General features: G+C 42.3%; 2 protein-coding genes and 1 non-coding gene across 3 annotated transcripts; 2 read left to right on the top strand and 1 right to left on the bottom strand.

Annotated features, from left to right (window-relative positions):
* Positions 1 to 1547: 1547 nt before the first annotated feature.
* trnag-gcc (transfer RNA glycine (anticodon GCC)) lies at positions 1548 to 1618 on the top strand. Its single transcript has one exon. It is a non-coding gene; the product is annotated as a tRNA-Gly (tRNA).
* A 7696-nt stretch (positions 1619 to 9314) lies between these two features.
* adra1d (adrenoceptor alpha 1D) lies at positions 9315 to 14336 on the top strand. The gene is made up of 2 exons (XM_053856842.1): positions 9315 to 10384; positions 13460 to 14336. The coding sequence occupies exons 1-2, from the start codon at positions 9448 to 9450 to the stop codon at positions 13990 to 13992; spliced, it is 1470 nt and encodes a 489-aa protein (XP_053712817.1). The 5' UTR covers positions 9315 to 9447; the 3' UTR covers positions 13993 to 14336.
* A 1463-nt stretch (positions 14337 to 15799) lies between these two features.
* On the bottom strand, positions 15800 to 16870 carry LOC128753518 (5-hydroxytryptamine receptor 4). Its single transcript, XM_053855301.1, has one exon. The coding sequence runs from the start codon at positions 16868 to 16870 to the stop codon at positions 15800 to 15802; it is 1071 nt and encodes a 356-aa protein (XP_053711276.1).
* Positions 16871 to 23848: the final 6978 nt, after the last annotated feature.

Below are 23848 nucleotides of genomic sequence, written 5' to 3'. Positions count from 1 at the left end.
CCCTTTCCTCAGATGCATTGGAAGCTCACTGTGGACCATAGCTTTTGCTTGAAAGCTGTCGAGTGAAGCCTGCTGGAGCAGCCAAACTTTATGTGTTTATAAGTGTGCGTGTGGGCTTGTGTATGCTACTTTGTGAGGCCACTTTGACAAAACACACACTCCTTGTGAGGACCTAATGACTTCGTGGGGACATTTGGCTGGGCCCCACAAGGTTAAGCCTCAGAGGATGAAGACTAACTGGGTCATTACAATTGGGTATCAGTTTGGCTCTGGTTAAGGTGAGTCATTTCTTTTGGACGGTTAGGTTTAGGGGGGAGGCTGGGGAAAGGGTTATGAGAAACCTCGCAATATCCCCACAGAGACTGAAATTCAAACAAGTGTGTGTGTGTTACCATATCTGTCCTAGTAAGGACCAATGTTGAGGAAAACACTTTCCCGCGGGACCCTTATGTAGACCGTATGACTTTGTGGGGACATTTGGCTGGGCCCCACAAGGTTAAGCCTCAGAGGATGAAGACTAACTGGGTCATTACAATTGGGTATCAGTTTGGTTCTGGTTAAGGTGAGTCGTTTCTTTTGGACGGTTAGGTTTAGGGGGGAGGCTGGGGAAAGGGTTATGAGAAACCTCGCAATATCCCCACAGAGACTGAAATTCAAACAAGTGTGTGTGTGTTACCATATCTGTCCTAGTAAGGACCAATGTTGATGGGACCCTTATGTAGACCGTATGACTTTGTGGGGACATTTGGCTGGACCCCACAAGGTTAAACCTCGGATTGTGGATGTAGACTTCAAAACACCAAGGTCATGATGATTAGGTTTAAGTTTAGTCCTGGTTAAGTTAAGCCAGTTCTCTGCTGGCCTAACATAACCAGAACTCATGAGCATATTTTTGACAAAAGTGAGTTTCATTTTTATTGTATTATATCTATATATGTATATATAAAATCATACTCATGCCATAGTATATCCCGGTGTTGTTTTTCCAGGTTAGAGTTTTCATCCAGTCAGACTTCAGCTAGCTTGTATCGTCATGTCCAAGGCCTTCAGCAGCAACAGTGCAGGCTCAGATGCCCTCAGAGGAACGGACACATATAGCTGATGGATAGTTGCGATAGCCAATCAGATCACGAGTTGGGGACAGCGAGACCTTCTAGCTGGCCTCACGACTTAGTACGCGTCCTGTGATTGGATACTCATACCGTCATTTCAAGACTAACCGCTACTCGTTTCTCGCTTTTGGAAGCCTGTAGCTTAAACATATGAGGATATTCATGGGCAAACTAGCTTCAGAGCAATGAAACCACAGATGTTTGGTGACATTCCAGCGCAGATCACACTGTTCCCCGGCATCTACGGCGATATAACCGGAAGTAGAACGTTTTTGATGAAACTTTCTGATACGAAACTGAGACTGTGCAAAGGAGTGTACAACAGGGCTTCTGCCACGGTTTCAAACTAGCATTGGAAATGGAGGGCGATGCCTTTCAGGGCTGTGGACGCTGAGAACACTTACACTCAGTGGTGAGACACAGCACAGCATCTCAGCATTGGTAGTTCAGTGGTAGAATTCTCGCCTGCCACGCGGGAAGCCCGGGTTCGATTCCCGGCTAATGCTCATGTCCATTCTCATACTATACAATGTATATATAGAAACTGAACTTGACTGAAGGCCTAGGTGTAAATGCATGGCCCGCTACTGGCTTTAGCCATTTGTTTAGCATGGTTAGGTCAATGAGAGGCAGGGGAAAGGGTTATGTCAATGAGAGGTCCCTACAAAATTGGTGCGACACACCTGTGTGCGTGAAGTCTTGAGAGCGAGGCACCTGCACTTAAAAATGAATTTCTAAATCGTAAATGATAAATAAAGCACTACTTTTGCAAGCTGCAACACACACTAACTTAGTTGTGGTCGCTCTCCCTTTTCATGAGATTGGTGGCAATATTACTTGCTCAACAACATGCAGGCTGAACAGGTAAACATTTGCATGACATGACCCATCTACTGTGAAGTGGCCTTGACAGGCTCTGGTGGAGAAGCCGCCTTGTTCAAGGAGAATGAAAGACTCGTCCCCCCAGGCATCAGGAGTCGAACCCTGTAACCTTTGGGTTGCCGATTTCATCATCCCCATTCTGCTCCGCTGCTCATTGCTGTGTGACGATTGTGAAAGGATTTAAATCATGGCTTGATGTGGGCTGTCGCAGGTGCCCGGTCATTATCGGTCACAATTATCGCACGCAACTAATGAAGAGGAAATGAAGGTACTGATGTATGCAGAAGCAAAGGTGACTGGTTGGTTTTGGGTGCATTTCTGGGTGGTTTTCCAGTTTCATAAAGAAAAAAAAAGGCACTAAGAGAATGTTTTGACCATGTGACCTCCATGATCATTGGATATCTGTCAAGCTGCAGGGAACCAACATGTGGCTGACTCTAACCAGGTGCCACTGCTGAGACCTGATAAGATGGCAAGGAGTCAGCTCTGGGCTGTTGAGGAAAAACAGAAAAACATGTTTGCCCTCCGCCCATTTTAGGTGATATGAACCTGTTTTTTTGCATGAAGTCTCCTGGGCATATAGTACTGAAGCTTGCCCAGCCTCCAGGCCATTGTTTTGGGAAACCACGTCCTACTATTCATCACACACATCACAGCCACAACTTAACATATGGGTTTCAACCAGTCACGGGTGGATGAGGCATCATGAAACCGTATTGCAGAGTTGAGGAAACAGTGTCTTAACATTTAGAGGCCACTAGTTGAAGCTCTTGGTTTAGAAATAACGTGAGGTTTCATTGGATTAGTTGTTGAAGTCCAAACATTTTACAGCAGACAGTTCCATCTGGTGGCCTCTGAAAATCTGGACACTGTTTCATGAAACCTCATCCAACCTTCACTAGTTTCAACCATCAACTTAACAGGTTTTCCCGTTGTTTTAGTTTTCGAGGATGCTGAGGATGTGCTCAACCATGACATTCTGTCGGGCATATTGCCATTCAAGCTGATGTTTTTGTTGTGGCAATGTCTTGAAATATATTACCTCTGTGAGGACTTGTTTTTTCTGCCATTTTTGCCGACAAAACGCAAACAAAGACAATGTGCAAAAAGGAAAGTGGATAAGATGATGGCGTACAATCCAATAAATGCTCGAGGCAATGGAGGTAGGGGACACTGACTGGCTCCAGGTAGAGAGGGGTAGATGAGGTATCATGAAACAGTAATGCAGGATTGCTGAAACAGATTTCCAGAGGCCACTAGATGGCGCTCCTGGTTTAGAATTGATATGAGGGTTTATTGAATTAGTTGTCTAGGTCCAGACATTTTACAGCAGACAGTACCACCTGGTGGCCTCAGGACACTGTTTCATGAAACCTCATCGACTCATCACTACCACTTGACTTTTGGGTCTCCAAAGAGGCTTAGCAACGCAGCTTTTCTGACACCACTTGAACACAGTAAGTACAGTGGATCCTACCAGGGGCTGAACATCAAATGCAGGAGCAAAACATCTGGGGAACATGGAGGGAATTAGCTTGGTGGAGGTCTGCGCTCTCTTTTGAGGAGACACATTCGTAAGGTCATGCTTAATATGTTAATGTTTGCTTGTGGCTCCGTCAGAAAGTGAAAAACCTCAAAGCTAACAAGGTTGTAATGAAAATCGATCCCAGAAAACACCAAGGCACCTGAATGTAGTTTATCTGCAAAGCAATAAGTCTGATTTCGGGAACAAAAACGGCACAGTTGTCTATGATTTTGTCTTTTGTTTGAAGAATCTCCACAGGAAAGTGTTGGCATTTAGAAAACACTCCACCACACTGACATGCCGGATTCAACAAGCTTGTTTCCCTTCTGTTCAGCCTCCTGGAATAGAAGCATGGTGACGCAACAAATAGGAAACATCAATGCTTTCCTTCAGGGATTTTGAAAAAAATCAGATACGACCAGAGAAACTGGTGAGACACCCCCCATGGACATTCAGGAACAGAGAGCATCTGCACTGCCGCACCAGCAGAGGAAGAACCCAGGATTCAGGAGGTGATCAAGACACATTCAAATATCAACTAAAATTAGAATCTTTACTGTTATTTTCTGAAATTCTGTTATGAACAGATGACTTTTTTACTTCCTGTTTCAGTTTGTGCCGCGTAAATCTATACACCCCCTTCTTTATTCCCTTTAAACAAACTGCACGTCTGAAGACGAAGGGATCAGTAAGGTAGGGATTTTCGCCAACAGAATGAAGTGAGACTATAGGTTAGCCTCACCCATATTTAAGAAGGAAACTAGATCTTGATCATACATAAGCCGCACCTGTCTATAAGCCGCTGGTGCAGTGGTGCTGTCTGTGCCATGGAAAGGTCAGTGGTGCTTAAAAATGCATGAGGATCACTGCTAAACTACATTTGAAAACAGGGTCCAGCATGGAGACTGACTCATGAAACAAACTGGGCTATGTTCTGAACTTGAATCACAAACTTCTCACATCTTTCATTGATATTAAGGCGCTCAAAATGTGCTGTTTTTGCCAATGTGTTCCGACACCACAGCCATCCATATATCATATGTGTCGTTGTATCAGCTGGAGGGTTCATACCATGGGAAAAAAGTTGCGGCTTATAGTCTGGAAATAACTGTACTTTTGGGCTTCTTCTTGGTCGAGGTGTGTACTGTCTCTGTACTTTTCTGCTTTATCTTTTGCAGGGCTGACCAGCAAGTCTCACTAAAACTCACTGTAAATGTATTCGCCAAACAAGAAGAAGCTGATGAAGCAGATTTTTTTTCTTATCTAAGCCCAATTAAGGTAATGTATCGTGACAGCTGGGGAAACCCAACAAGATTAAAAGCAGAGGTAGTGCTATTCGAAGTGCGCTCTCTAGGCGAAATATATTCATGTATGGTAATATATCCTGCGTGTCCCGAACATAATGGCTTGGTTCGACTTCTCTCGGATGCATTTTTATATTTTTATTTGGATGATATTCACGATTTTAAAAGCACCTAAAACAGACAGCTTTTGTTAGAATGCACGCAGTAGAAAAGCAGCAAATCCGGACGGCATCATGGGAGATGTATTTTACTGGTTCCCTTCTAAATGACAGTCTGTGATCATGATCAGGCTTATTTAAAATGTATCAAAATAAAATGTACAAATCCACGCGTACTACTGCAGCTTGATGATTTTTTTTTTTTTTTGCTGGTGTGTAGCCCACTTTAGGGTCCAGATGCACCATTTGAGAAATGACCATTGCTGACATTGTGTGACTGGATGAGGGATACATTCGCACCAGGAAGCCATCAGGATAATGCAAGACGCTACACACCCCTCACACAGCCTCTTCAATCTGCCACCATTGGGAAGAAGACTGCGAAGTCTGGGGGCCCGAACCAGGCGACTGAAGGAGAGCTTCATCCACCAATCCATCGGGAGGCTGGACTCTCTATCCACGCTGCCCCCTCGACCTGCACCACCGTATGGACAGTGAGACTCATGTGTTCATTCATTCCCACTGGCACACTCATACACACACCCCACACTCCAAGATGCACTGCAACTGTTTGTATTCTCCTTGTTAACTCAACATATATGTTTTTCTTGTTGTTTATGTTAGTTTTTTTGTTGTTCATGTTGTTTTTGTCACTGCGCAGGCCGGCGAGTCACAACATTTCATTCCAAAAATTGACAATAAATCACCCTACAGTAACAAATGTAATCTTTGTTTCCTAAATGTAGCAGTCCTACTCTCCAAAGTAGTTGGCAGGACCCTGAATTCTTTTCTTCAATCTAGAGCCAGTTATAAATGAATTAAACAAACAATAATCAACCATTTAAATAGGAAAACTGCAGAACACAATTGGGGCCAGTGAAGAAAAAAATGATAATTGACTTTAATCTCTGACTTAAAGTGTGAATTCTGACTTTAATCTCAGAATTCTCACGTTAAATTGAGAATGCATTAAATCAGAATTAAAGTCAGAGTTCTAAGAAAAAAAGTCAGAATTCATTAAAGTCAGAACTTTAAAGTCAGAATTCCGAGAAAAAAGTCAGAATTCTGAGATTAAAGTCACTTTAAAATTAGAATTCTGAGAAAACAGAATGGTCACGTAAAAGTCAGAATTCTGAGAGAAAAGTCAGACTTCTCACCTTTGGTCAGAAATCTGAGGAAAAAAGTCAGAATTCTGAGATTTAAGTCACTTTAAAATCAGAATTCTGATAAAGCAGAATGGTCACATAAAAGTCCGAATTCTGAGAGAAAAGTCAGAATTCTCACTTTAAAATCAGAATTCTGGTAAAACAGAATGGTCACGTAAAAGTCAGAATTCTGAGAGAAAAGTCACTTTAAAATCAGAATTCTGATAAAGCAGAATGGTCACGTAAAAGTCAGAATTCTGAGAGAAAAGTCAGACTTCTCACCTTATGGTCAGAAATTTGAGGGAAAAAGTCAGAATTCTGAGATTAAAGTCACTTTAAAATCAGAATTCTGGTAAAACAGAATGGTCACGTAAAAGTCAGAATTCTGAGAGAAAAGTCAGACATCTCTCTTTATGGTCAGAAATCTGACAAAAAAGTCAGAATTCTGAGATTAAAGTCACTTTAAAATCAGAATTCTGATAAAACAGAAGGGTCACGTAAAAGTCAGAATTCTGAGAGAAAAGTCAGACTTCTCACCTTATGGTCAGAAATCTGAGGAAAAAGTCAGAATTCTGCCGATATTTTTTTTTTCCTTCACTGGCCCATGACTTCCATAGAAAACTGATGTTCAAACGTTCAAAGATTACTTTACTTATGGAAAACAAATATAAAAACGATTGTCTAATGCTGAAATGAAAATGTCACTCAATAATGAAGCCCACAATAAAAAATAGTGACCGTCCATAAAGCCGAAAAAAACTTCGAGTGCGGTGGTCGCTTCGCTACGGGCAGTATTTGCAAGGTGCTGTATCCGGTTTAGCTTGGCCCAGTTCATCCACATATCAGGGCAGGCATGATCGGAAGTTCTTGCAGTCATCGGCACAACTCCAACAACTGCGGGCTGGAGTTGCGCATCCCACTTTGGATCCGCTCCGGTGGTTGTCAGTTGTAGACAAAAGCTCACCATCATGGTTCAACATCCAAGACGCGCTCACTCACAGGGGAACACGACTGATCCCGTCAGCCAAATGATAAATGTAATGCAACACTCCTCCATGTTAAATGATGCACGACGCAGATTGTAATTGGGTTACATCATGATCTAATATTGGATATTTGAAATCCATTCAAGAACAAAGTGTGATTTCCTTTGTATATTTTGGTGGCACATTTGTTTCGACCACCTGTCGGTGCAGACAAACCAAGTGGCACGTGCAACACCAACAAATGCTTGTCATGAGTCGTGTGCACAATGTAGACAGAGCAGTGCTGATGCACAATATAGATTAAAAGTGCATGAGACCACAGCATGTCACCCACCTGTTGGACTCTCACTGAGAGTGTGACAGGCAAAGGTGTCAGGAGGTTGCACCTCTTATGAACAGGGCTATTTGAGCAGCAGAACCTGGTGAAAATTATTTATTTGTATTTATACTGATTCACTGTTTCATTTATTAAATAATATCTATCACAGTCTTTTAACATAAGAATGTTGGTGTCACACTTCCCTTCAAGTGTGATGAAAATATCAGTCCTACTTCGGAGCAGACTACCACTTCTGTGATTTAAGATGTAGATCTTTTGACTAAAACTCGATCTTTTATTTAACATCTTTAAGTGCCTCATTGAGTTCCACTCACAGTCGGAGATTGTCCCAGAGTGCTGCAAGTGGCGTCTGTGCTTGCTTCCCTTCATCAGTCAGGTCCTGACTGTGACTCGGTGGGTGGCCTTTTGACCTTGTCTGTCCTCTTGACATGCTTTTGCACAGACTTGCCTCCTCAGTGAGCCTGGGGCGGAGGGCTGCAGCTGCAGAATCCCAAAGCGCCGCAGGTATGGTCTGAGGAGTTGAGTTTACAGTCTGCTCTGGTTGTATCCTGGAGCTCGAGAGCAATTACCATTGAGTCGATGGGACTGCTTGATAACACTTGTTTTGTCCCTGACATCCTTCTTCCACTTTTCCCAGGTCACACAGGCAGCAGTCAAAGTTAAGAGACCTAGATTTCCTTCTGACCAGAAACCTTCTCCAGCTCCTCTGGGTGAATTCCAAGGTGTTTCTGGGCCACTAGAAAGGTTTTTATCTTCTCAGCCTGGGGGCCTCCTCTCTGACGGACATGCCCAGAACACCTCACCAAGGAGGCCACCAGGAGCCTCTGAGGTCTGGAGGAGCAGCCGTTCTAAGCCTCTGGGCAAAGCTTATTTAGGAGCAGTTTCATGTCATTTCTCAGGTGTTTTTAGACTCGACAAGGTTCATTGATCACGTGAGAGTTGTTAGATGCACTCCCACTTTCTTGGGAGGTCCCTCAAGAGCAGATGGGCTTTGTCACACTGGCGAGATCAGATTGTCCCAGGAATACCTTGGCAGACTAGATAATTCAATGCTGGAGGGTTTCTACTGGCACTCCAAGTCTCCGCCTCCACTCCGACACCCGAAACCAAAGATGCATTTTAAAGAGGAGCAATATTTATTTTCCTTCTGTTTTCAAAGCTCACATACTAATACAGCATCTTGGCATCGACATAAAGTTAGTCATTTCAAAATTATAGCAAAATGGCCACGAAACTCAAAATACTGACTCGCATACTGACTGACATAAAATACATACATACTGACATAAAACGACTGAAACTACTGAAATGGACCATGAGTATTATATGCCATTTATTTATGAAAAAAGAAATGTGTTTCCCTTTCTCTATATATTTTTAGCTCAAAAACTAAGTCAATTAAATGTGAATTTAAATGATCGTGGGAGTTGTGCTCTTAAAAACTTACAAAAAAATCCTTATTGAGGGAAGAACCAAGACAATGTAATCTAATAAATCAGATTACCCTGCATTATGAAGGGGGGAAAGGACAAATCGAAAGAAAAGTCACAGTCACATTTAACATGCAGTCGGGGGCTGTGAAATATGATGTTAATATCCTGAGTGGGACACAAGCTTTAGGATGTTTGGCTCAGAAAGAGAAGCGATTTCATTGTGTGATTGAGTAGCTTTCCGCAATTCAGAAGGACAGAGCGAGTTGAGGCTGGCAAACGTGACCACGGCAGCGCGTGGCTGCCCTGAATGGATGGAACGGAGCGATGAATGAATCTCCCTTTTCCTTCAATTGGTGTGTGAGGTGACGCTGTGGTGTGACGTGCGCGTGGGTGGGGCTGTGGCGCAGACCTTCTCCTCTGACTCCGTGGTCAGGGAGTTGATAGAGAGGATGCCAAAACTGCACGAAGTGCGTGTGTGTGGTGCGCATCCAGTGAAGTGGCGCGTCGCTTTGGCGCCCTCTCTTTCCAGTGAGGATCAAAGTTCCATTCATGGCGCGTCAGCATGACAGATTCTAACTTGAAGAGCGACAGTGACGATGGGATCGCCAACAACGGGTCCGTCTTGGACGAGACGCGCTCGGATGGCAACGCGTCCAACTGCTCCAACTTCGCTCTGGACTCGCACTCCGTGAGCCTGGTGGTCTTCCTGTGCGTGTTCATCGTCGTGGCCATCGTGGGCAACATCCTGGTCATCCTGTCCGTGGTCTGCAACAGACACCTGCAGACGGTGACAAACTTCTTCATCGTCAATCTGGCGATGGCCGATCTGCTGCTCAGCATCATCGTCCTGCCTTTCTCGGCGTCTTTGGAAGTTCTGGGCTGCTGGGTGTTCGGCCGGGTGTTCTGCAACATCTGGGCGGCCGTGGACGTCCTCTGCTGCACGGCGTCCATCCTCAGCCTCTGCATCATCTCCGTGGACCGCTACATCGGCGTGAAGCACTGTCTCAAGTACCCCAGCATCATGACCGAGAGGAGAGCCGTGGCCATCCTGCTTCTCGTCTGGGTGTCGTCCACGGTGATCTCCGTGGGTCCGCTCCTGGGCTGGAAGGAACCGCCGCCGCTGGACGACAGCATCTGCAGCATCACCGAGGAACCTGGATACGCGCTCTTCTCCTCCCTCTTCTCCTTCTACCTCCCGCTCCTGGTCATCCTCGTCATGTATTTTAGGGTTTACGTGGTGGCCCGCCGCACCACCAAGAGCCTGGAGGCGGGCGTCAAGCGGGAGCGAGACAAGTCCATCGAAGTGGTCCTGCGCATCCACTGTCGCAGCGTGCTGGGGGAGTCCAACTCCAAAAGTAGCAAGAGCCATCCGCTGAGGGGCTCGCTCTCCGTGCGCCTGATGAAGTTCTCACGGGAGAAAAAAGCGGCCAAAACACTCGCGATCGTCGTGGGGATGTTCATCTTGTGCTGGCTTCCCTTCTTCTTCTTCCTGCCCATGGGTGAGTCCCGCAAATACATCCTTTATTTCAACTGGAATTAAAGAAGAAAGTGGAGAAAGTCTCCAGGGCCGAACCTAGATATTCCGGGGCTCGTCTGCAATATAAATTCACCACGGTTATTTTCACCAATGTTTTAAATATAACCTGTACAAACTAACAACACAGTGGAGAGTCCCACTCAAAAGCTTCCCTCCTCCCCACAACTACAGGTCCTGCTGGACTGTGGCAAACCAATTCAGTCATACAACCCGGACAAAAATGAAGTCGACAGACAAAAGCAGAAGAAACATGCACCTTCTCTCCATCGGCTTGACTAGTCAAAGTGTGGCCTGGGGGCCAGAGGAGGCCCTTCCTCTGTAATTTTCCGGCCCTCACAAGGGCTTTGCCAGTCTGGAGAAATGCCTGATGTTTTTGTGTTCTGGGCGTTTTTAGTGGAGGTATTTTTAGTTTGGTTTTATTCGTATCATTCTATTTTACACTAGAATGTGTTCATTCCATTTGAATTGTACTTGTTGATCGATATCTTTATTTCTCTCAGTCAAATTATTTAAAATAATATCCCTTTTATGGCATTTTCCCCTGTTTATATTTTTAATTTTTATTATATATATATATATATATATATATATATATATATATATATATATATATATATATATATATATATATATATATATAGTCTCAGAATTCCACTCAACTACAAGAGCGATGTATTTGCTTCAGAATTTAGGCTGCTGTTTAGTAGAGCACTTCTCCCACCCGATTTTACTTGCCATATGGGACAAAATCCAACTTTTACATCCTTGTTTTTACAATTATTATGTTTGGTTTCAATTCAGGTCACACCAAAACCTCATTCACTTCACTTTTTTATTCTTTTTTACACATAAAATAATACAAAATAAAACAACTTTATGACCATAGAAATAGTTTTAACAGTAACCAACGTCAATATCCCTTTTGGAAATGCACATCTGCTTTATAAGCATCGGTGTTTATAGCCCTGTAGCCTACAACTTGTCTCCGCCTTCCTCTGCTTTTTCACTCTGCCAAGCCTCAACAGCTGAACCAACCCTGCATTTAGTGCATCTCCTGAGCCCATAATAACATATTTATCAATATTATCCAGTGAAATTAATCATGTGTGTTTGAGTGATCATCATTTGATACAATTTTTTTATTGACAGATTTCCTATTTTAATTTGAAGAAGCACCAAAATGAAATTCTGTGCTCTGCCACTAGGTGTCCAGATTTAGCACTGTAGATGCGTGGTGTCCTTTAGTTTGCTGCCCGGTGACGCCGTTGTCGAGTAGCATACCTGTTTAACAACAACGCACTAGATTTGATCAACAGTTTTCTCCCTTCAAAATCAGTTACAAGATCGGAAATGATTTAGGGAAACAAACTAGAGCTTCTGCAGAGCGCTGTGAGACGTAGCCCACATTTCATTCTGCTTCGATACTGTAGCAGCTTCTATCCTGACTGTGTTTATATTGGAATTGTTTTCCTGTGAAAGGAATTCCCAAACCGTGGATGCCAATAACAATCTATCCATCTTTTCTTCATCCTGCAGTTAGACAGGAGCCGTTCTTCGGCTGCTTGAGACAATCCTTTCAAAGATTGTTTTTTTTTTTTTTCCAGCTTCACTTCTCCTCTTGGCCAATCTTTCATGTCCTCTTTCCCATCCACATGATGATGAGGAGCCAACAAAGGCATCTTCACCCTTCCAGTCACACAGCTGCGATTATTTAGATTGTTTCAGGAATATGTATTTATTTTCTTAGAAGTGTTCTTCGCTCATTCAAGTTCCAATTTAAGACACAACAAAGCCACAAAGCCTCATAAAACAAATGCATTTTGCAATGTCCTCACTGTTACAGTGGGTCTATTCCAACCTTCATATTCCTTTCCCTTCTTCCCAGGCTGCAGGTGCGCACAAGGGTTTCACAGAAAAACTCTTAAATATTGATGATTTTATTTGTTTTTGGACGGCAGATTCCATGGTGCCCATATGTGCGATGCATTAATGCAGCTCTCCTTCAGCCATATTCTTTCCTGAGTTGACCACATACCGTTGTTCCTCTCATTCCACTGGCTCATTTCTTTTTCACCGCATTTATTCCCTGGAGGATCAAAATACATTTCAGTTCAATCAGTAAAAAAGTTGCAACCATCTTCAGATAACGTCAGGAGCATATAACAAATGCACTTTTCTTGGAACACATTGGGACATTGTCTGTTTTTGGGGGGGACACTATCCTCTGCCAGTCCTTTTATTCTGCCTAAGACTACGCTGTTTTTTCATTTTTTTTTTAACTCTGTACAGTGGTACCTCGGTTTTCGAACGTCCCGGAATTCGAACAAATCAGAGTTCGAACCAAAATTTTGAGATTTTTTTGCTTCAGATTTCGAACAAAAATCCAGAACTGTAACGCCCCCGAAAAAAAGCCGTAAAAAACATGCGCTTTGTTATTGTGTATAACGCAGCCTCTGTATGCAGACGTGTCCCGTTAGCTCCATTTACTGACTGTTTTTTCTTCATGCTGAGGTGTAAAACCTTTCCTGTCTCCACACTGGACCGTGGTAGAGTGTCACAGGGGAGGTGCTGGAGCGCTCACTCCAGGGTTTGATGTCCTGTTGTGGGCTGGAGCTGGGACAGGGATGAGGCGAGTCTGGGACAGAGCGTGACTTGGTTTATGACTTTGTCACAGCCAAACTGCACAGAAGCGCACATTCAGAGCTGGACACGCACCGGGTACCTCTTCACTTCTGGAGAGACCTCACTCACTCGGCAACCCCTCCCACATGCAGCGGCCACACACATAGACGAACAGCCACCTGCAGCAGACACTCTACATTCACTCCTACAAAAGACTATTTTAAGGCTTGTAACGCATTATTTCGTTTTCCATTCATTGTAATGGGAAAAATCGATTCAGATTTCAAACAAATTGCTTTTCAAACGGCCGACTGGAACGGATTGTGGTCGAGAACCGAGGTACCACTGTATTTGCATGTTTGAATCAATGCCATGTTTGAAGTTCATGAGACTCACTGTCTTCTATTCTGCTCAGGTTCCTTCTTCCCTGCGCTGAAACCATCAGAAACCGTGTTTAAAGTGATTTTTTGGCTGGGCTACTTCAATAGCTGCATCAACCCGATGATATATCCCTGCTCCAGCAAAGAGTTCCAGCGGGCTTTCACTCGCCTTCTCTTGTGCCGGTGCTACCGTCGGCGCAGGACGCTACAGCGCTTTTACGACCAGAGGTGGCACACCGCAGTCAAGGCACGGAATCCTGGGCCGAGTTTCGCCGCGCAAGAGTCAAGCGGCAGCCCTTTGCTTCACAAAAGGAAATGGCGCTTGAATGACCTGAAAAAATGGCGACAGTTCCCACCGTTTCAGAGGTCCTCCATTCAGCTGAAGGAGAAAGTGAACAGCCTTTCGAATAGAATCTGCGGTGGCGCCGGGAAAGGCAGCACGTCCCCGGTGAGACGGATTGATACAGTGGACACGGTGTCTTTGGGGATTTACAACGCTTCAGAGCAGAACATAAATCAAATGTATGATCTGGCAGATTGTTATGGGCTCAAAGAGACTGACATTTAGAAAAGGTCTGTTTCCAAATGGAGCCAAATTCGCCATTATGCGAAGGACGACTGAGGATGAATTTGTGCTGCAGACAAAATAATCATAACAGCCTCGGCCATTCTGGAGTGCTGGATATGACTCATTCAATCATAGAAGACAAAGTCATCTCCCTTGTTGCCATACATAGAAAATCAACCGCAGTATTTTGAGTTTTCAAATGGCCTCATTTTAGGTATTTTTTACATTATTTAACTGTTGTTCACCAACTTAGGAACAAACCGGCCGTCTAGACACATGAGATTTCCCGAACACCAACCACTGATTTGTGAACCAGTCTGCCGTTTCTCCTCTTGTTGTATATATCTGGCCACCAGAGGGCTGCAAGGAATGTGTTTGGGCAACTTCTGAAACTGTCTTTCACCAGTGTGAGTGAGCTGTTTTCTACTTTTATGTCTCTTTCTGTTGGTTGACCAATGATTGTAGGTTCCTACAAATGGGATTGCTGCTCAGTCTGTGACTACTGTTGGGTGTGTTAATAAATTCTCTTCAAATGTTTTAATCTTTGCAGCGGCTTGAGTTGTTACAGGGAATAAAAGATGACTTGAGAACACCAACCGCTCGGTAAGTATAGGGCGGAAGTTTTCAACGTCATTTGGGGTTCACGAGTGACAGAAGGAAAGGGCAATGGCCTCCACCACTGGATCCTATTCTCGCATAAGATCACCAGCTTTGGTCAGGAGTGAAACAAAGATTGCCTGAGGCTTAGATGCGGAGCTCCGTCATCCAGGAGAGACTCAGAACACTGCATTGTGTGAAGCCAGTTACGTTGCCATCTTTTTAGAATGGGATGCCCGGTGTGACTCCAGGTTGTGCTGGAAAGACCAGGTTACATGATCCATGGGGTCAAGGGCTGGCACTGTTTCATGAAACAGTGTCCTGATTTTCAGAGGCCACCAGATGCCGCTGTCTATGTCTGTAAAATGTTTGGATTCAAACAACTAATTCAATAAAATCTCACATCATTTCTACAAAAAGCGCCATCTAGTGGCCTCTGAGAAGTACGACACTGTTTTATCAATTGTGCAATACTGCTTCATGATACTTCATCTACCTTTTCTATCCCTCCAGAAATTGCTGGGGAAAAGTATATCAGAAACCCATTCAAATCAATTGAGGACATTTTAACATTTTTTTTTTTTTAACGTGAATAAATCTGATTTGTAGACATATTCAAGTTTAACAAAAGGAAGAAAACATTTACAAATATATTAAGATGAAATTGTGTTTCCTGAATAGCTCAACATAGTGAGACCTTTCATTGAAATTACATTAAGTATTATCAAAGCACAAGATCACAATCAGTTGTACTCAAAGGAATGTAAAGAAGCACTCTGTTTGCTGGTGATGCGTCGATGAGGTTTCATGAAACAGTGTCTTGATTTTCAGAGGCCACCTGCTGTAAAATGTTTGACAGTTAACAACTAAAATGATGAAACCTCACATCATTTCTAAACAAAGAGCGCCATCTAGTGGCCTCTGAAATCATGATACCTCATCTACCCATCACAAGTATTTGCTCATCACTATCTTGAATACAGAGCACTACTTTCAGATGTATTGGCTTTCACTGAATTGCTTGTTTTAATCCTTATATTTTAGAGCCAAAAGTGCCATCTAGAGGACTCCGAAAATACAAGATACCGCTGAAGCGAGTTGAAAAATGGAGGGCACTTTTTTATCAGCACATCACAACCACGACAATAATCCTATTGTATTTACATGAATGGATATTGTGGCGGTTGTTATGCATCATCTACTTCCACAGTTATGCCTGACGGTCAGCCTGGTCTTTCCTGGTGTGTGATAGGTCCATCCCTGCTGTTGTACCAGGAAGACACACCCTGCAACCGATGAGCATGAGGAAGGCTCTTCGGAAGGAGCGGTTGAAGAACCCGTAAAGGAAGGGGTTGAGCGAGGAGTTGATGTAGCCCAGCCACAAAAACACGTCCCAAACCACCACTTCCGTGCTGTAGCCGATAAAAGGGTCCACGATGTTGACCGTGAAGAACGGCATCCAGAAGATGAGGAAAATCCCCATGATGATTCCCAGGGTCTTGGCTGCTTTCCTCTCTCTCTTCATGGCGTTCCTGTGCCTTTGCTTCTTGCTGGAGTCTTTGCCGACACCGGCTGCCATTTGGCTCTCCATGGCACTGATCTGCTGGGCCTGCCGTTTGGCCACCTTGAAGATCTTCCAGTAAGCCATCAGCATGACGGCCATCGGAAGGTAAAAGGCAATCAAAGAGGCCATCACGGCGTAAATCTGATTGACAAGAAACACGCAAACATCCTGCGGGACTGGGACGTCCACCCCGACAACATGGAGGCCCAACATAATCGGGCCGAAAGAGATGAGTATCGGAACGGCCCAGCTGATGACGATGAGAAAAGCCACGCGAGCGCTGGACATTTTTAAGGTATAAACCAGCGGGTTGCAAACGGCAAGGTAGCGATCAAAGGCGATGCAGCTGAGGTGGAATATGGAGGCAGTGCAAAGCATGACATCCAGGCTGGAGTGCAGCTTACAGAAGAGGCCCCCGAAGAACCAGCAGCCCTCGATGGTGCGGATCATGCTGTAAGGCATCACCATGAGGCCGACCAGGCAGTCGGCCACCGCCAGGGACATGACGAAGAAGTTGGTGTTGGACTGCAGCTGCTTGAAAAATCCGATTGAAATGACCAGCAGAACGTTTCCGAACACAGTGCAGACGATCCAGACGGAGAGGAAGATGTAGAGAAAAACTCGAAAACCTTGGTTCCTCGCTATGGCGCAGGGAAGATGCTCCACCTGCAGGGATGAGTTGGTGTCGTCCTGCAATGTAAGGCTGCCGTTCACCATGGTAACATCACACCTGAGGAGGAAATGAAAGAGTTAGGACTCAGTTTGACTGGTCAGGTGTCAGGCGCCAGGGAGGTAGGAACAAGGCAGCCGCGGCAGATGGAGGAAGGAAGTCGCAAGAAGGTCAGAGGTGGGAGAAGAAGCCAGCAACATTAGAAGGTCAGTCAGGAATGAAGGCTGGATGTTGTCAAGCGGCTCAAACAGTGAGCTCAGTGCGCAGCCTGAACGCAAGGAATGGTGAAGTCATGAGCGGCAGAACGCGGTCAGGCTGCTGAGGGAGAGCCAGGCGTGGAATGACGCGGACGCACTGAGAGCAGGAGTCAGTGATCCCAATTAAAGAGAAGCCTGAATGTTCAGTATTTCCAGCTGAATAACTAGAGACAGTGGAGCAATGGTGAGCGGCGCTGCCTCTCAGCAAGAAGGTTCAGTGTTCGACTCCAACTCTGGACCTTTCTGGGTGGAGTCAGTTTCCTCCCCCATGTTTTTATTCATGTCCACAACTAGAAGACGAAGCACCAAATTGTGCTGTTATTATTGAAGTCACGCAAACCTCAAATGCCAAAGTTAAAATTGATCTGTGTCCAGTTTCCAGTTCCTGTTTTATGATGTTCAGAAGTCTCTTGAGGAGGTCGTGAATTTTCCGTCCAACATATGACTCTTTGTCCCTGATTTTTATTTTCATTAAAACCATGAACATAAATCTGTTCTTATATGTGATTTATTAACTGTTTATTGTTTATTTATTTTGTTTATTTTTATTTTAGTTTTCAGACAGCTTGAAAAATTGGACATAAGCTCAAATATTATCTTGAAAAATCGTGTCTTTCAACAGGTGTCACGGCATAAAACAGACACAAACTCAAACTATTTTTCACAAAAATATACGACATATGTTATGGATTCATACAGACAATTCTTTCTGAAAAACCAATAAAAATGGTACCAAATTATTTATTCCACTTTCGTCAGTTAAACAAATGTCGAACTCAATAATAATAATAATTATCATCATCATCATCTGAAAGTGCCAGATTTTTAGACCAGAATAAATAGATGAGTTTTAAGAATAGAGTAAATATTTATCTTCTACTCTATGACCTAATTCGTTTATCCTGAAAAAAAACGTATTTTTTATTCAGCACACGAGAATGTTGACTTTGTTGACCACTTTCACTGTGAAAGCAACAGTAACAACACTCACAGTTTCATCACAGCATGATTTATAATAATTACATATACATGACCCAATGACTTTTATTTGTTATGTACTTTATGTACTATCATTGTGCAGCAATACCATGCAGCAAATTCCAAAATAATGACAACGGTTTGTTTAATTACACTGTACTTAGCATCAGTGTGATCAGAACTACATGTGACAAACTATGGAGAAAACATTGTATTGGAATCAGTTTTTATTCTATTAAATCGTGTTTCAGTCACCAACTGCACAGGTCTAAAACAACATAACAAGCAGCAGCAGTGTGGATTTATTGTGCTCCACATATATTTAGAATAAGAATTATTATTATTATTATTATTATGAAACAGCTAGGTCTTTTCTTGGCTGTGAAAAGCAAATTAAACTGTAAGTAAGTGATGTGATTCCATCCCATTTATCAATAAGGTTCAAGCCTCTCGAGCTTCCTGTTTCAAAAATGTAAAGGGAATATAGTCATACTCACATGTGACGCTTAGCGAAGAAGCTGCGCCCTCATATCCATGTGAGAGTGGAGGTCTGACAGTGGCAAGGTCGGGAAGTGTGATGATGAAAAGGGGGGGCGTGCAAAGCGCACGCCACAGTAACCATGCTGACAGGATGATGCCGAGACCCACTTTGGATTTCATTTTCATATAAAATGCATCTTCGTGTGTCAGACATTGAATGTCCAGGTGCCGTCGAGGGGACAAGGCTTTCAAAAGCAGCACCAACATGTCCACAAAGGATGGATACGTATCCATGTAAAATGGCAAATATCAATAAGATTACACCTCCAATGTCTGCATTCAAGAAGCACTGTATTTAGTTTTTGACTCATTTTATACTGTTTGAACGTCAGGAAAGAAGGGGACTAAAACTAGACGAATGAGACTGAAGCAAGAATGTCATGTGACAGGTTTCGCTCATGCCTCAGTCGCATTCCACTTCAGAATTCCAAGATGTTTGCAGACGCGCAGCAGCGTTGTGTTTCTCATGTTGGACTCACAAAGACATTTTTGAAAGTGAACCTCGTGGAGTCTTTGAGTCAATCTTGCTTCCCTCTGTTTGGAAAAAAGAGCCTCGACCTTGACGCGGCCAGCACCATTACGGCTGGTGTAAGACCAAGTAAGCCCGACCATTCAGGCCGGCGAAGGGAGCCGGATTACAGCCTCTTGTTAGACGCCACAGTTTCACTCCAATTGGACCTGAACTGTAAACACAGCCATATTATGCAGCAAAAACAAAGACTGTATGGCAGGGCCTGTTTAACCCCATTTGTTAAACACAAGCAGGGAGGTTTTTTCTTTGTCTTTCTTTGAGCGATGAAGTGGAGCGTCACTGAGCTGGAGAGTCCTGGGAGTCAGCCAACAATTCAAGTGTGCTTGATGAGTCCTAATTAAACATCAGGGGGTTTTAATGAAGCCTCTTTTGAAGGTGGAAAACCGTCTTTGTTTCGTCTCTCAGAGCCGTCAGTAGCATGCACTGTGTTTGACGACACCATGGCTTCTGTTCCGCGTGAAACTCACCGACACATTTCACTGTCTGCACCATTTCAACACATGGTTGAAAGAGCCGTGAAGGATGGCGGTGAGGAAAGTCGGCGGCCAGAAGTTGCAGTTTCATCTGTTTTCTCTTTGACATGTGAGACACTCAATAAGAATCTGAAAGTAAACACCTGCTTTTTTTGGAAAAAAAAAACATGGCTCAAATATCTCCAAATGGCTCGTACACACATCATAAAGACGTTCCAATATTGTACACACTTGTCGGCACCTGCTCCCATTTTGACTGTTACGAGGGCGGAGCCCAAAATATGTAACGTTATGCTTTGTTTTCCTTTTAAAAACATAAACCTCATTTTGCTAAAAAAAAAAAAAAAAACGCAATGGAAACTTGTCGTAGATGAGTTGTAGATGAATGTATCTGTTATCATAATGGTAATGGTAATAGATGTAGATATAGATGTAGATGTAGATGTAGATATAGATATAGATATAAATATAAATATAGATGTAGATGTAGATATAGATATAGATATAGATCTAAATATAAATATAAATATAGATATAGATATAGATATAGATAAAGATATACAGTAGATATACTTATAGATATAGATATAGATGTAGATGAAGATGTATATATATATATAGCATGAGATGGGACCAGAAATTCATCCAGTGAGCCGCCTTGAATCTGCTGCCCGAGGGCCAAGTTTCTGCAGTGCCCCAAGTTGAGGGACGGAGACGTCTCCATGAAATCAATGGGAGCTCTCCTTCTGCGTCCAATAGTTGCTTTTTCTTTTCGACAGTTTTTGTTTGAATATGAAAGCGGCCCTCACAGAATTTCTTGGTTTTTTTGTATTTTTTATTTTTATTTTTTCAGCAGCCGCCACTGAGGTCCAGCAATATCAGCTTGATGCCCCTTCATTTATCAGATCTATTTCACCTTATCTGTGAGATCCGCCGGTGGATCCTGTTCCGCCAGTGTGGCAGCCTGCTCAAATACACTAAGAATAGATGACAGTAACAAATAGCTACTGGGAAATTTGTTTTTTTTTTTATTGTGAATGTCATCTCTCTCTGGCTCTGGTCCCACGCAGCGTTGTGCAAGAGGTAGACTGCATGTGGGGGAGCAGAAAACGTAGAAGAAAATTCCTCCTACTTTTCTGTCCAACCAGTTTGTCAAGCAACGTCTTGTGAAATAGGTTGTTGCCGGTATGAAGTAGTGTCAGTCACTGACTGACAGAGGTGTCTCTTCAGTCAGTCAGAAACAAACGAGGGGCTTTCCGCCACGCGTGACGCACTCCAAGTTAAGCACAGTCGCGAAGCTGTCGCAACAATTCTGCACACTCTTAAGTTGCGGATTTGGAATCCAGATTTTATTCTGCATGTCTCTGCCAATGATTTTCCATGAAACTGCCTTTTTTTTAAATTTCAGGTTCGAGACAGCGATGCTTTGGTAAACCTAAAAGGGCGTAACCCAGGCATAGTCAGGTGTGAAATAGCAGACAGATTACGCTCTCAAAATTAGCATGAAAACATGCCATGAATTGTAACCTGTCATTAAAAGTCAATTCTTCATCGAAGATTAGATAGCACAACACGCCAGTGTAAAAGGAGGTGAAAGAAAAACAATAATTTCATGGTTTAAAAAGCACAAATAATGAGATGACAGAATATGTAGTTATATACGTATATATACTGTGTATATACACATATATATGTACGTATACCATGTATACATACATATATATAGATGCACACAAGGAAACAAAATAATAAACAAAACGTACAATAATATATAATATGTGCAATAAAACGACATGGAGGTGAAATATATAAATATATATATATATATACACATACTGTGTATGTATATATATTATTTTGTCTATATATATATGTACACACAAGGAAACAAAATAATATATACATACACAGTATATATATATATATATATATATATATATATATATATATATATATAACTACATATTCTATAACCTCATTTTATATATACACGCACATATATATGCGTGTGTGTGTATATATATATATACACACAAGGAAACAAACAATAATAAATAAAATAAACAATGATATTATGATGGTTTAAAAAAATATAAACAAATAAAACATTAAAAGATGATTCAAGAAATAGCCATTGCAAATAATAATAGACAAACATGCGTAAACATTATTGTGAAAAAAGCGAGGGAAAAAGGGGGAAAAAATGAATGAAAAACACAAAATTTCAGTTTTGTGCAAATCTGAGGTTCACAAAAAGTGAATTGGAAAATGTGCGTGAAATGGGTTGAATTAAACTGTTAAAGTTAGAGGATCTAAAATCATGAACAATTCAAAAAGATCACATTTGCACGCGGTCAGTTTCACGGTGACTTTGTCAGGTAGAGGAACTATAGCTGTGAGGATCACCAAGGTCTGCAGCAGTGAGGCTTTGGTCCTTCAAACTCTGTCCCCCGAGGTTTTTGAAGCAGGAGTGCGCTTCACATGACATGAAGAAGATGGCGGGCAGCTGTCAATCATGACGGCGGACGAAAGGAATCACGTTCTCGAAGGTCGCAGACTGCAGGAGCACCTGACGCGCGACAGTGGTTTTCCTGTCCGGCCAGCGCAGAGTCACGCCAGAGCTGCTCATTGACTCCTCGAGTCACATAAACCAGTCAGTTAGTCATTCAGTCGTCCCATATGGTTTCAACACATTTGTCAGAACACACAGTGCGACACTATAATAACACTTTTGTGCAAGGATTGTGTTTTATTGAGCGAAGGCATCATGAGATGAGAATGAGAAAATAACGGAGTCATCTGTTCATCTTCCCGACAGTCCCAACTTTTATACGTGACAATATACAGCAAATGAAAAAGGATTTTACATGAAAAAAATCAAGTTTAAAATGGAGATTTCTCTGTCCACGCAGATCACCCTCAAGAAAAAAATGTCGCTGTGCATCATTCCCATGCTTCACATTCCTTTCCAGGCACAAAAACAAACAAATAAATGTGCATATTTGTGTCTCAGAAAAATGAAATGTGAATGAGTAGAAATTAAAAAAAACTTGAGGGGGAAAAAAATCTGGCTTATGACGTTAAATACAGCAGAGCTGTTGAGTGACTCTTTTCTTTGGCCCCACCACATTTTGAGACAGACATCTGAGGAATGTGATACTTTCGCAAAAGACACTCCTTACTTTGACACTGAGGATGCCTAAATACTTCTTTTAAATTCAGCCATCAGCATCACAGTTTTCTATTTTTCTTTTTTTTTTTTTTTTTTCATGCTTCAGGTCTTGCAGTGAATATGCGTTGTACGTCAACCAGTCTATTACTTGGAGCAAAAGAAGCACTAGCTGTCAGCAATTACAGAACAATGTGTCGCGGGCGTCCACACCGGACTTGGCAGTGGAAGCTATTTTTAAACACACCACGATTTTTTTTTTCCTGTTTGGTGTGTTTAATATATGTATGGAAAATAACAATATATGATTTAAAAAAAGAAAAAAAAATCTCCACACAAAATATATATATTATTAATAATAAAAATCATTGCTGTCATTGCTGACGAGGATTCAGGCCAGTGAAGAATAAAAAATAAAGAATGGCAGAATTCTACCTTTATGATCTCAGAATTCCGACATTAAAGTCACTCTAAAGTCCGAATTCTGAGATTAAAGTCACTTTAAAGCGTCACTTTAAAGTCAGAATTTTGAGATTAAAGTCACTTTAAAGCGTCACTTTAAAGTCAGAATTTTGAGATTAAAGTCACTTTAAAGTCTGAATTCTGAAATTAAAGTCGCTTTGAAGTCTCACTTTAAATTCGGAATTTTGAGATGAAAGTCACCCTAAAATCTGAATTATCAGATTATAGTCACTTTAGAGTCTCACATTAAACTCAGAATTTTGAGATTAAAGTCACTCTAAAATCCAAATCATGAGATTATTGTCACTTTAGAGTCTCACATTAAACACAGAATTTTCAAATTAAAGTCACTTTAAAGTCAGAATTCTGAGATTAAAGTCACTTTAAAGTCAGAATTCTGAGATTAAAGTCACTTTGAAGCCTCACTTTAAACTCAGAATTTTGAGATTAAAGTCACTCTGAAGTCCGAATTCTGAGATCATGGTCACTTTAAAGTGTCACTTTAAACTCTGAATTTTGAGATTAAAGTTACTTTAAACTCTCACTTTAAATTCAGAATTATTTTGAGATGAAAGTCACTTTAAAGTCAGAATTCTCAGATTAAAGTCACTTTG

The sequence above is a fragment of the Synchiropus splendidus genome, chromosome 2, assembly GCF_027744825.2.
Source record: "Synchiropus splendidus isolate RoL2022-P1 chromosome 2, RoL_Sspl_1.0, whole genome shotgun sequence".
NCBI classification, from domain to species: domain Eukaryota; kingdom Metazoa; phylum Chordata; class Actinopteri; order Syngnathiformes; family Callionymidae; genus Synchiropus; species Synchiropus splendidus.
Note: the sequence above shows the minus strand (reverse complement) of the source record. Positions and strands in the feature narration are given on the sequence as shown.

Coding starts and splice junctions, on each gene's coding strand:
- adra1d (XM_053856842.1), top strand. CDS start 9,448: ATGACAGATTCTAACTTGAAGAGCGACAGTGACGATGGGATCGCCAAC. Junction 10,385..13,459: donor CTTCTTCTTCCTGCCCATGG/GTGAGTCCCGCA, acceptor TATTCTGCTCAG/GTTCCTTCTTCCCTGCGCTG.
- LOC128753518 (XM_053855301.1), bottom strand. CDS start 16,870: ATGGTGAACGGCAGCCTTACATTGCAGGACGACACCAACTCATCCCTG.